General features: G+C 37.5%; 1 protein-coding gene across 1 annotated transcript in view; it reads left to right on the top strand.

The window, feature by feature from the left end:
• EYS (eyes shut homolog) overlaps positions 1-14,645 on the top strand; it is a gene marked incomplete at its 5' end in the record, with an annotated part of 835,842 nt that overhangs the window by 622,964 nt on the left and 198,233 nt on the right. The window contains one exon of the mRNA XM_080615919.1: positions 13,097-13,326. Coding sequence (XP_080472045.1) covers positions 13,097-13,326 — 230 coding nt within the window. The remainder of the gene's footprint in view (positions 1-13,096; positions 13,327-14,645) is intronic.

Genomic DNA, 14,645 nt, shown 5'->3' on the forward strand with positions numbered 1-14,645 from the left:
TGAATCAAATAGTAACTGTATTGGCTGATCAATACATAAAAATGTTATTATCAGCAGTCAATAAATGGGCTTCTCTGGGGAGCTGTAAAGAAAATTTTATTTTCTACAGGGAATGAGGATTTCTTTTTGTTTAAGGCTGTAATATTAAGTAAAGCAATACTAGAAATATATATTATCCTTCAAAGGTCCTTGGTTATAAAGTTAAGAAAACAGTCTTATCCTTACAATTACTTGTTTGCAGCTGAAAAACAAATATATTTACCAGTAAAAGAAACATTAATTCCCCTCCAAAATTCATATGGATATTTTAAATTACATAATTTCTCAAAACCTAAATTGACTATAAATTGTTTATGTGTTTTTTCTGTACCTGTAACCTACAGGACTGTTAAATCATATCCTGTCTGAATCTTGCTCTGCAGTACTGTAGATATACAGTGCATCAGTGCCCCCTGCAGACTTGAAATACTAGTATAACGTTTAAAAAAATATGCTATTGATCTTTGTTGAAGTAACTATTCAGAAAAAGAACAGCTTTGCATCCTGTTGTAACATTTCTTTTTCCCTCCTTCCTTCTTTAAAAGTGAAATCACAGCTTTTGGGTCAAGAGAAAATGCTTCAGAAATTTAACCTAAAAATTAAGGCACATTTTGATATATTTGTGGTAATAAAAAAAAATCCTTCCTGTTTTTCATAAAAAAAACCCAGTATATGAAAAGCAGAAACCAGAAGCGTAAACAATTCAGAATATATGTGTAAATTTTAAAATGAATCGTTACAAAAACTTACAAAAAAAAAAAAAAATGGTTGCAAAAAGAATTTGGTCTTCCAAAAGACAAATTCTGTAATGTGTAGGATGTTCAGAGTATACAGAAATCACTGCTTTATGTGCAAAACTCCTGTAGGTATTCATGTATATTTTTGGCAATTCACTCAAAATCACACATAAAATATAAAGATAAGTTTGGGGTTTGTATCCACCCCTTCAGCTCCTGCTCATATCTTCTCAAATGATTACTAAATTTCTAGTATAACATTAGTTATGGATTTACAGATTTCTTTTGAAGCTCTGAAGTTTAAAGGAAGCAGTGCTTGATCATAGCAATAGTAGAAATCTAAAGTAATTCACATATGTATGGGGAAAAGGAAGGGTGTCAGCTTGGATTCAGCTTATGAAATCCTAAGCTGTTAAAATTGCAAGCAGTGTCAAAAATAGGACATGAACACAAATGACTTAACTTCAAAAAAACACCGGTCTCTATGCAGTAAGCTTACTGGCGTATACATGCTCCAGACCAGCTTTCTGAAACCAGATTTTCCCATTTTTCCTTTCTCCACCCATCCTAAAATTAAGGGAGAGATAGCAGAAGATGCTGCACTGCTAGTTACTCATACAAGGTCCTAGATGACATAAAGTGTGAGTTAGCATTTCTTAACTGTTGAAAGAATTCCTTATAAAATTAGCAAGATATAGTATTAAGGCTTTTACATCTGTAAGAAGCAAGGCTGAAGGCCAAATTACGTTGCCCATACATTAATTTCTTAGAACTATCTGCTAACATATTTCATTGATGTTATAAAATTGAGTAAGTATTGTGTGAAGATGAAGGGAAATTATTAGATCTCTTCAGTTTCTGGGCACTATAAACACACGTATAACATCAGTAACTGGCTTCCAATATTTACCAGCTATAAAATCCATTTCATAAACCAGAAGATATAAAATATTCTCAAATGAGAGTTAATTTGTTCAGCTCCATCTCTAGTCAATGGAGAAGGTGGTATTTTTTCTTAGAATGGGTTGAACTGGAGATGCCTCTCCCTGCCTATAGACTGTCTACAGGGAGAAGGAAGGGAATAGGTCAGGCAAGTTTCCAAGCTCTTAGGCAGCAAATGTTTGACAAAGTGAATTCTGCCCTAGAGCTTTATTAGTGGATAAAATTTCTTCAAAATATTTAAGAAGAGAAAAGCTGGTTTGGGTGGCATTTTGAAGTCTTGGAGAATTTGGAATTGAAAATGGAATGAACATAAGGTCACAAGTATTGAACATTTTAATTACTTTATTATTGATTGTTCTTATTGCTGCTGTCATTGTCACTGTTACAGTATTTATTCACTCTCAAGTAAAGTGGCAGTGCTCAATACAAGTACATTGTGGTCAGAAAATTGTGAAAGAAAAATATTCCATGCTCCAGCATTTAACAACCTTCCTTTAGGAAAATCCCATTAGTAAGAATGTAACTTTATTTAATATACTCTTACAGTCTTTCCATATTAATATGAGGAAGAAAGAAAAGACCTCTACCAGTATTGCCTCTTACACTAGGACACTCTAAAATATGATAATGCTGTAAGGGAAAAAAAAAAAGAAAATATTGAATTGGAAGTAATAGCAGGCAGCAGATAATGTACATACAAATATCCCAAGCTGAACTTGTGAATTCTCAAATAGAAGCTTCCTACTTGATAGCTTCAATCAGTATGAGGTGGCTATAAATTTTAATATTTTCTGGACCAAAAAATAATTGCATATCCTGAAGCTTCCAATTAATAAAAATTCATGAGACAAAAGCACCCTGTAGGAGGCTAATCTTACATTGTGCTTCTGCACAAAGAGACTATTTTGGTTGGGAAAAATAGGTGCTAGGGGTTCTGGAAAAGAAAGTGAGTGCTGAAAACTAAGAACTCCTGAAGATTTGGTCTTGGACAAAAGAAGGGGGCTGGGAAAGAAGGAGGTAAACATTCTGCCTGGAGGATCCTGGAAGTGGAGGAAGGTAATGTAGATGAGGAAGGTGCATGGAGATGAATACCAGGGACCACAGCTGGTAACAGTTAAGACCAGCAACGTGAATCGACATTGCTTTCCACTTGAGCTTCCCAGACCAGCAGCAAACTTCCTGCTGGGAAGTGGAAAACTAGTGAACATAACGGGGCATAGGGTGGAATGAGGGAAAGTGTGAGATAAACAAGCAGGGTAAAATCTTTAATCTCATCAGTTCTTAAGTAAACCCCAGTACCCAGATCCACTATGGGCTGTAGTTTGCTCTCTCATCTGTGAAACATGCTTTATTGACTGTAAAATATTTTTTCCTCATAGAATAAAAGTACATAAAGGTCTATTATTTTAGTTCCTTATCTGTTAACTTGTAAAATACTATTGTTGTGGTTTAAGCCCAGGCCGTAAATCAGAACCACGAAGTCCACTTCTCCCCCCTCCCCCCCTTTCTTCCCTCCGCTTCTGGAAGGACAGGGAGGAGAATCAAAAGAATGCAACTCCCACGGGTTGAGATAAGAACAGTTTAATAGCTAAGGTATAACACAAATCACTACTGCTACCACCAATAATAATAATGATAAAGGAAATAACAAGGGAAGAGAATACAACCGCTCACCAACCGGTACCTCGCCCCCACCCTGCAGCGTTCTAGCCCTTCCGGACCACTCTCAGTTCTACCTCCTGGGCATGACGTGCTGTGGTATGGAATACCTCTTTGGATAGTTTGGGTCAGGTGTCCTGTCTCTGCTTCCTCCCAGCTTCCCCTCCTCCCTGGCAGAGCATGAGACTCACAAAGTCCTTGGTCAGGGTAAACATTCTGACCAGCAACTGAAAACATTGGCTTTATCAGTATTATTCCCAGGCCGAAAGTCAAAACCACAGCGCTGCACCAGCTACTAAGAAGGAGAAAAACTGACTGCTGCTGCTGAACCCAGGACAACTATCTAGGAAGCTTTTGGTAATACATTTTTTTCACTCTGTTAATATCACAGGGAGCTTTTGACTTGTCATACTTACAGCATTCCTCTTTATGCATTCAATGAGAATGAAGTAATTTTTTAATTAAATACCAGATTACTGATGAATAAATGATGTTTGTGTGTATGCATGCCAGCCATTCTCCAGCATTAAGATATAATTCGAAATGAAGCCTGAAAGACTAAATAATACATAACAGTAATCTCCATTTTGAACTCTTCCTGTACTAATAATTTCTTATTTCTGTGTCCTCCTGCTTGCAGGCCAGCTCTCATGGTAATTTCATAGTGAGTGGTACAGAATGCCTTTTTATATTCCTTTCTCTCTCCAGTCATACAGTCTTTGAATAGCAAAATGTTTTTAAAAATTATTCAGATGCCTAAACTATTCTTATATGATACATCTTAGAACTAAGTATGTACTACATTTTATCTGTAATGTAATCAGGGTGCATTGAAGTTCCAGCCTGCCAAAGTGTGTGTTTCTATGTATTTATGGAAGTGCCTTGATTTTCTATAGTACCCCTCACTCCTATTAGAGTCTGAGAATGCCTCTACTCATTATTCCTAAGTTTATCTCACAGGGAGCAAGATCTATTAGGCATGCCCAGAAGAAATTGAGAGGAGAGTGTACAAAACATAGCCAATGATGGCAGATATTTTCTTTCACTTTTTATTCTTCATATCAGTAGTAAGAGCACTGTTCTGGTTTATGAGATACTTGACTTCAGTTGTGTCCTCAGCTTGATAGAATTATCAACTTGCTAGTCTGCTACCAGGACTGTAAGAACTCACCGAACCAGTTCCTCAGTCTGTTTTGTCCTGCATGGAACAAGCATTCATTGAGATGAGTGGAGAAAGCAAAAGTGTTTGCATATGGTTCCCCATCTCTTGGGTTATTCATCTGAATACAGACTTTTCCATTGTATCAATTGCTCTTGAAGCATTTAATTTTCTTTCTTTGAAGCAGGGCTCCAGCCATCTGAAGAATCTTCACTGTGAGCAAAGACCAAATGTTTAGGTACTACAGACCTGAGAATTAAATGTAGGAGTCTTGCCTGAGATGAATTATCACTTAGAAAATCAATTGCATATTCAGGAGCAAGAAGTGATTCTCCTTTGTCCTTCACAGACACATTGAGCAATAAAATTCCATAGGTAGATCTTCCATTTTGGAGTCTAAATTCTGGATGTCATTATTGAGGTGGATGAATGTCTTTAGTCCTTGAAGCTAGATAGAAGCTTTGGTAAACAGTAGTGACTCTCTTCTTGAATCATGATTTTTCAGATAGCTCTCACAGCATCTCTCTTACTCAGCCAGTTAGGACTGGGACAGGATGGTTGTATTCTGATCTTACAGGGGCTTTTCAGATGTACAAGTACAGTGCCATGTTCAAAAAATAACATTTCTGATCTGCTGAGAGAATCTTCAAGGAGGGAATGAAAGTGTTTTTCTCATTCAAATCCACTAGATTCAAGAAACAAAAGTAGCTTCATAAATCAATAAAAAGATGCAATACTTGGGCATTTTAAGTGCTGTTTTTCTAAGCAGTTGCAAGATGAAACAGAGAAGAGGTTTCCTAACAGTGGTTATTGAGTAAATGTGAAAAAGAAAGCTGAAGCTCAGGCAGATTTGAGATTTGCTTGATCTACAGAAAGTTTAAGATTGGCACATTGGTCTACTCAGTGCTCAGTAGTTTTGATTCCTCACCTTTTTTTTTTTAGTTTACTGTTTGAATAATAGGAAGTCAAGAGTCAAAGGGAGGATGGGAAAAGATGTGAAACAGCAAAACTAAGCCAAAGATCATTGAGAACAGTTGAAAGATTCAGTGCTTGCTTACTTCTGAAAGCGATCCAAGTAAAAAGAGGACTGGATTTGGTATAGAAATTCAGTTCTAGCAAAATCATGATTTGTCATGCCCTAAACTTAGGGACTGAGATATTTTTTTTCAAAGATGATCTAAGGTAAACTCACTTCAATGTCTTATTTAGGAAGGCTTTTTCTATTAGACTTTCAACATAAAGTGTTGTTGCTGCAAATTCTGTGTCATTAACTTATTTATCTGTTGCAAAGTCTATGGAATCTACATGCTTTAAAGCAAACAAAACAGGAAGATGTCTCTTAGTACACGTATTTCCTTTTCCTCTTTCCCCTTTTACCTCTTTCCATACCTGACATTTCTTCCCATATCTGGCACTGCTATGCATCCTGGAGTTCATAATTTTTAATTTGGATTTGTAAACCAAACTTCCATAAACTTCATTATATCTGTTAATTGTATTCTCACATCCTCAGCTGCACTGTATATTGAATATATTATTTTCATTGCTAAGAGTTTGCACCATTAAACGAGATGCTGTGTGTGCAAAAGCAGTTGCAAATAATGTTAGACCAACTGTGAATTTTTAAATGGAAAGCTGCAACTACAGTATCATTGAATTCTGCTACCAAATATTGTGCCTAGTGGGAGGGAGAAGCTGGTCTTGTGGCCTAGAACATACATTGTGAATTGAATTTTTCAGAGACATGCCTGATCATAAGTCATCTCTATTAGGCAAACACCTGATTCTTCCAAATCAAACAAACACTGAGGTTTGGGAGGGAGGAAGGGAGGGAGAAGAAATAAAATTCAGATGCAAACTGCTGAAATGTATCCCTCTCTAGTAATCTCTTCAATTGCTTTCTAAATTACTGTGTTGAGTGATTTAAGTGGTTTCTCCAGTAAGGTAAGCATGCAGATATGCTGTTCTAAGGATTCACTGCTATCAGTGACGTACTATTTAAAGTATTGTCCTTGACATGGTTGTGAATATTTAAGTAAACAACCTGTAAAAAGCTTTGTTCATTCTTGCCAAATTACATGCAAGGTACTAGTGTTTTATTCCTGTTTACACCAACATTTCCATGAAGTGAAGTTGTTTTCAGCTTCAGAAAGTTTTGAAATTATATTCTACCATGCATGCTAATGCCCTTGGAAAATCTTTCCTTTGGCTCCAAAATCTAAAACACTTGCTTAAAATAATATTCTGTCACAACCTAAGAAAAATGACATGTATACACTTTTCCACCAAAGAAAATTGCAAATAACAGCAGTTGCTTCCCAGCACAAATTACTTTATTGACAAGCTAAAAATACAAACTTCCTTATCGTACTCATATCAGATAAGGCTAAATCCATTACTTCAGTAATAAAATGTTAAGTGTGTAAGTACCAGAAGATATAGGCAGTGGAGATGTTATCATATCACTGGGACTCCAGTACCATTGCATGTCTCATCAACCTGCTTCATGGAAAAATGTCAGAGTGCTTCTGTAGACATGTCTGCCATCAGCCTGATAATGAATTGCTTTCGAGACAAGTCTGCTCTCTTTGCAGGTCTCAGTTTGAAGTCCTTCATACAGATAAATCTCCCCTAAAAAAAAAAAATAAAAATACCCCTCAGGTATTTCTACAACTTCTCAAGATCCCCCCAAGCCTTCCCTTCTGCAGGCTGAACAGTCCCAGCTTTCTGCCCTGATCACTGGTACAGGGGTTAAATCAGTGACAAGGCAGCTCAGTCCCTGCATTGCTTGGTCAGAGCACAGCTGGGGCATCCCAGAAGGTTTGTTAACTTTTTAATCCACAGAATCATAGAAGCAATTAGGTTGGAAAAGACCTTTAGGATCATCAAGTCCAACCTTTATTCCAACACCTTCCAGGTCCACCACTAAACCGTGTCATTAAGGGCCTCATATATACAGTTTTTGAACACTTCCAGGGACAGTGATTCCACCACTTCCACCAGTGATTGGGCAGCCTGTTCCAATGCCTGATCACCCTCTTGGTGAAGAATTTTTTCCTAATATGCAATCTTAACCTCCCCTGGAGCAGCTTGAAGCTGTTACTTCTTGTCCTATAGCTTCTTCCTTGGGAAAAGAGATCAGTCATCTCCTATCTCCATCCTCCTTTCAGGCAGTTGCAGAGAGTTATAAGGTCCCCTCTGAGCCTTCTCTTCTCCAGACTAAACAACTCCAGTTCCCTCAGCCATTCCTCATAAGACTTATTCTCCAGACTCTTCACCAGTTTCGTTGCCCTTCTCAGGACCCGCTCCAGCACCTCTATGTCTTTCTTGTAGTGAGGGACACAGAAGTGAGCACAGTACTTGAGGTGCAGCCTCACCAGTGCCAAGTACAGGAGGAAGATCACTGCCCTGGCCTTGCTGGCCACACTATTTCTGATACAGGCCATTGGCCTTCTGGGCTGCTGGGGCACACTACTGGCTCACGTTCAGCCAGATAAAATCATAGAATCAACTAGGTTAAAAGTGCTTCTAACTCCACACACTAATAGTTTCAGGCTCTTTTAGAAAAGAGGACAGCACAGGGGAGTGGGGAGCACAGTTGGTATTAGTATATGTACTTTCACTTTAATGATATAACATCAAGCATGATTCATAGATTCCTGCCATTCAGTTTATCATACATCTGTTTGAGTGGCAAAGTGGCAAAGTGTAATATGGAACAACCAAGACTTCAGATTGCACTAACACCTATATTTAGACAAGCATTTCAAACTTGCATGCACTCAGCTACGAAACACAAGATTGCAGGCCTTTAAATTTCAGCTGTTTGAGCTAATTTTAAGGTTAAAAAGAATGTGTTGATGCTCACAGCAACTTAGAAGATCTTTCTGTGCATTACTGACATGCAAGGCTGTCCTGGGTTCAGCAGTAGCAGTCATTTTTTCTCCTGCTTAGTAGCTGGTGCAGCGCGGTGGTTTTGACTTTCAGCCTGGGATCAGAGCTGATAACACCGATGTTTTTAGTTACTGCTCAAATGTTTACCCTGATCAAGGACTTTGTGAGTCTCATGCTCTGCCAGGAAGGAGGAGAAACCGGGAGGAAGCAGGGACAAGACACCTGACCCAAACTAGCCAAAGAGGTATTCCATACCACAGCACGTCATGCCCAGGATGTAGAACTGAGAGTCGCCCGGAAGGGCTGGAACTCTGCTGGGTGGGGGGCGAGGTACTGGTATCGGTCGACGAGTGGTGAGGTGCTGTATTCTCTTCCCTTGTTATTTCCTTTATCATTATTATTATTGGTGGTAGCAGTAGTGATTTGTGTTATACCTTAGTTACTGGACTGTTCTTATCTCAACCCATGGAAGTTGCATTCTTTCGATTCTCCTCCCCATCCCTCCAGGAACGGGGCAAAGAAAGGGTGGAGGTGGAAGTAGACTTCGTGGTTCTAATTTACGGCCCGGGCTTAAACCACAACAGAGGCAACGACAGTCTGGGAAAAAACAAGCAAACAAACAGAAAATTGCAGGCTTGTTGGGCAGTATCAGTGAATCAAGTTTTGACCTATTTATTTTTGTTACACTTTGACAAAACTTGTAACACCTCAATTACTATGTTTCTTTAAACGTTTCCCAGCTCTTGATTCAAATAAATGTTTTAGTTAAACTGTGTTGGCCGGAGGTCATTGATTATTTGCAGCAGCAGCTTGAACGGCTTGTGAGTCCAGCTGCAGACCTTTGTCCTACTAACCAGCCAAGCCAAATTCTTCTCTGCTTTTCCAGTAAGCCAGCGAGCCACAGGGCATCTGCACCTAAGCAGTCAGGCACCATCTATAAGCAAAACATCTAGAACAACACAGCAAAGGCTGACAAACCCAACAAAATGCTAGCAAATGAACCAGGGAGAAATCAACCTACCAAGGGGCTTTCCTTTCTCGCTTCTCTGTGGATTAGAATGTCAACCAAAAAATGAAGCCAGGCTGCATTACTTGCACTCATAAAGTGCCATTTGAAGCACACTCCTGTCATTCTATTTTAGAGAAAAACAGTAGCTTCCCATCAGAAATGGCATGTGAAACATCCACGGCTGTAGATCAGTGCTTCCAAGTAGATGCAAGAATGCACAACCTGCCAGTGAGGCAAATATCCTCTTGTTCAGTATTTTATTCCTGACATTAGCTGTAACCAGGTTCAGAGGAGTAAATTTTGCAATGGTCATTTATAGGATTATCTGTCATTAAAGAAATGATCTCTGTAATAACTTGTAGTGAGAGTGCAGTTTATGCCTTGATTCTTCCCCAAATGTATTTTAGGGGGTTTGTGGTTTTGTTGTTGTTGCTTTTTAGGGTTTTTTTGTTTGTTTGTTTGTTTGTTTGTTTTTGGTTTTTTGTTCTTTTTTTTTTTTTTCCCAGAAGGAACAGAAAAAGCAACCCCAAATCCTAGTAATAGCTCCCAAGAAATGTCTCCTGGTTCTTTACGTAATTAGTTCAGAGTTTCTCAGACATTTAGGCTATGTTTGGGGAGAAAATGAAGATTTTATTTTTTTTACTTTTTTTTTTAATCACTGGTTGTAATCTCAGCAGCAGGTGACTGAACATTTTTAATTTGCTGTGCTAGCCTGGTGGAAGACAACACACACATTAGTGTACTCTTAGTGTTACTCTGAATGGAATAGCCTATATGAAGATTATGTTAGTTATTTCCCTTAGGAGAAAAAAAGGGTGGTTATAAACCCAGTAGTTTCTCTGTTGTAATTTTAATGTTATTCTATTCATGTAAATGGAAATAAACAGGAAGTCACTTATTTTCTTAAAATTCCAAGCCTCTTATCAGAATGTCTTCTGCCTTCAAAACCTTTTAGAGATTTGGTTTTATTCTTCTTTTTGTCTGCCATCTTTTTGGGTGCATTTCTCCCAATCAAGTGGATGGCTTTTAAGCACATTAGAATCACTATATCCTCATTTCTAAGCACCACAGTGTGAGTGTTTTGGCTATCTTGTTTTGGATACAATCTGTGTCTCTGCTTCAGTATCCCCTTCTAATGCTTTCGTTACCATTATTGCTCTGCACATCTCCTCTTCGCTGTCACATAAGCCCTGTGTCCCTTTTGTTCTTTCCCAGGCTCCACTGTTTCTCAATTACTATGCCTTTCTCTGGCTCCCCTTAGATATTTACTTTGTCTCAAATTATTTCTGTCCTTCCTGTTCCTAGATTCTTTTCCTTGCTACCTGCCTCTCAGCAGGTATCGTCTTCTCTGTAAAGGTGATCTATTAATAATTCATATAACTGATTTTTTCAATAGTGATATTTACAGACAATGTACTTACTTGGGATATGTTTTATTGTTTTCTTTCAGAATGCTATGAAGTTTGTTAGTACTTTTAAAAATATAGTGTTATCGTTTAACCTCAGCCAGCAATTAAGCAAGCTCATTAATTAACCATGCAGATACACCTGCTTATTTTCCCTGATGGGATGGGGGAGAGAATTGGAGGGGTAAAACTGAGAAAACTCATGGGTTTAATACATCAGTTTAATACATCAAGCAAAAGCTGTGTGTGCGAGTAAAGCAAAACAACGAATTCATTCCCACCAGCAGGCAGGTGTTCAGCCATCTCCAGAAAAGCAAGGCTCCATCCCGTGTAATGTTTACTTGGGAATACAAAGAGCATAAAACCAAAGGTCCTCCCCTTCCTTCTTCTCCCAGCTTGTATTGTTGAGCGTGATGTCATATTCTATGGGATGTCCCCTTGGTCAAGTGGAATCAGCTGTCCTGGCTGTGTCCCCTCCAAACTTCTTGTGCACCCCCAGCTTACTTGCTGGTGAGGTGGGGTGAAGAGCAGAAAATGCCTTGCCTCTGTGTAAGCACTGCTCAGAGAGAACTAAAACATCTCTGTGTTATCAACTCTGTTTCCAGCACAAATCTAAAATGTAGCCCTCTATTAGCTACTATGAAGAAAATTAATCCTATCCTGGCCCAAAGCAGCACATACGGGTTGCAAAAAAGTAAACTACTAAAGTCAGTTTTCAGGTTGTCATGGCTAAGCGAGATATATAAAAAATTTGGAAGATAGATTTAAGGAGACAAATGCTCATGGTTGTGAATGCAAAGTCACACTGAAGGTGCTCCATCACACTCTATTTTCATGATGCATCATCCCTTTCAAATACTTCTTGTTAAAACATACTCCAATCTCTACAATAAGGTAAGCAGACATTGTAGCTGATATAACAGCAGGTGACAAGGACAGAGGGGAGGGTGCAGCAGTGGCCAATATATGAATTTTTTTTAATTTTATTTTTTTGTAAAGCAGGTATATACCACCATTTTCACCAAAATAAGAATTTGACTTTTGATATTTAACACATTGATGAAAATGCTGGCTTTCACAAGCTGTAACACCTATAAACCATTGCATGAAGCATTTAAATTCTAATTTTCTGTTTTGGCCAAAGTGTTAGCGACATGTCAGTTCAACCTAGTCTCCCATTCTTTAATATGATTTTTTCTTTTTTTTTTTTTGCACATCATGGAGACTTAGGAGAAATATTCAGAAAGTTTAAAAATACCAGTGAAGTAAAAATAGTAAGGTATTTAGATTGCTGTTGCCAAATTTCAGAATTAAAAGTTACTTTCTGGAAAAAAGTAGAACATCTTGAACATTATAAAATGAAAGAATAAAGTCTTAGTATTATGCAAACTTATTAAATGGTCATGACTTCCTGTGACTTTTGATTCCTGTTGCTTTACCCTCATCTTAGTAATTTCTGTGATGCATATAAGTTGTTCTGGCTAGTAAATCAGTAACCTTAAATTTGTATGGTTTTAGTGAGTTGCAAGTTTGGCTTTCTGGATGAAACAAAAAGCAGTAACAAATAGAGCTGACAATTAGGACAAACAGGTGGTATTGCTAATTTATTTCTAGCAACTTTGCGGTAGGATATAATTAAAAAGGGGTTACTGGTTAACATATCAGTCTAGTAGTTAATGTGAGGGCTCAAAACTTAAGAGAGAGAGAATGTCATTCCAAACAAGAAAAGTTATGGGGGAAAATGAAGGCAAAATCATCTGCCTTTCTGTCACCATCACCCCAGTTATATCTATGAATTAAAATATACTCTATTGCTGTACTATAGCATTTCTCTTCTGAATGTGCATGCTTAATATACTTGTATGAAAGTCATGTTTTGTAGAACTGCCTTATGAGATTTGGTAACTTCAAGCAATAAAATGCTTAGTAATACAAGCCTGTATTTATTTATCACTCCATTGTTTTCATCCACCAAAAAGGAATTGTGAGAGCACGTACAAACCGTGCTATATGCATGCACATTATTTCTTGCACTCTCAGGGAAAAATACTTTCATTATCTCTCTGATAGATTTCAGGATGTGGACTTGATTTGGGAATTACTAATGTACTCATATTTTCTTAAATATAATCTGAATTTCTAAACAACCCACATACACACTGTTTTTAAATGAAGCTGAAGTGAACTGGAAAAGTCTTGGGTTTTTTTTTTTTGTTGTTGTTGTTTTGATATATTGTCTCTTTCCTATCAGGATTCCTGTACCCACACATCTGTCAACAGCATTTCCTATGGTTTCTTCTGATGTGCCTGAGCTGCCTGAGCCTATTGTGTCCTCTCAGATTTTCCCCTCATTGCCATCTGTATGCCAGGATGGACTGTGCCATAATGGAGGGACTTGTCATCCTCTCTCTCTGCCTACTGGGGCCACCTCATTTCAGTGCGACTGCCCACTACACTTCACTGGTCGGTTCTGCGAAAAAGGTAGTTGTGGGTCATTCTTTCTGTATTAGTTGTGAAATGCAATTCTTATGCTTTTTGGAGCTGGAAAAGCGGAAGAGATGGCTATCAACATGTTTCCCCGCTTTTCATCTCAGTTACTGTTGGAAACTCAGAAGTAAATTCATTGAGGTATTTGGAATAATGCTTACTTGCAGCATAAGTTTGGTGGTATCAGTCAGGCACTAGTAAAGATAGCAAGCTTGAGTAAATAAAAAAAAAGTATTTGTGCAAATCGTTGTGCACTGTGTGAATGCATGTCATGTAAAGTAGTATTTCTGAGACAGAAGAAAGTTAACTTATGAAAATAAGAAGATCTCCTCAAAAGATTACATAGTTTCCATTTCTACAGATTGAGGTCTTTTTTTGCCACTGTGGCTGGTCCTTTGTTTAAAAAGGCTTTTTTTACTCTGCTGCTCATTTGTACTTCTATTGTACTACTGTGGCTCATAAAGCATGTATTAGTCAAATGAACATAATTTAATTAGAATTTGAATAAAAAATAATTCTTCAAATAATTTGGGTTTCTTTGTAAAAAGAATCAAGGCTGTAAGACAAACTGATCTATGTTACTGTTTTGTAATTGCAATTATTTTGCATTACTAGATTTCAGAAAATTCTTTTTGTGACATTTTACAGCTGGCTTCAAAAACTATTTTCACTTTTATGGTACAGGGGGTTATAAATGGCAGTGAATAATTCTCATAGTATTAAAGGGCACTACTAGTGTACAGGAAAAAAACAAAATAAGTGTATAGATTATGGTTATATAACTGTGGCATCCTCCTAATGAACTTCCAATGGTATGAAATACAAGCTACTAGAGTTAAAAATGCACTTGCTACTTTGACAGTATATCTGAGCTAACATCACCATGTATTACTGTCTGAAAGTAGGTCATTATCATTACACTCACTATATGTGAAAGCAATCAATGATTGTAAGCTTAAAATAAAAAAGAAATTGTCATGTGTTGCTTAGATACCAGAGACTGTTTTATCTTTCAGCCTTTCCCAATTTTATAATAAATTAAATCATATAATTTCAAATTGTCAGTGTAATTAAGTAATTAAGTTGAATTCCGTGATTATCTTCTATGCATTTGGTATCTGGACATAGTCTTTGCACTTGCTTTCAGTGCATGGCAGTTGTGCAAACTGAGCCATAAAATATTGGAACAAAAAAAGCACGTTTCCTTCAAAGGGAATAGATTAAGTTACAATTCTATGGGTGTTGCAATGAAGATTTTTCATTATTTCAATAACGTATTTTATTTATTAACCCATATTTTATGTGCCAGAAAT

Source organism: Psittacula echo (assembly GCF_963264785.1).
Source record: "Psittacula echo genome assembly, chromosome: 4".
NCBI classification, from domain to species: Eukaryota; Metazoa; Chordata; class Aves; order Psittaciformes; family Psittacidae; genus Psittacula; species Psittacula echo.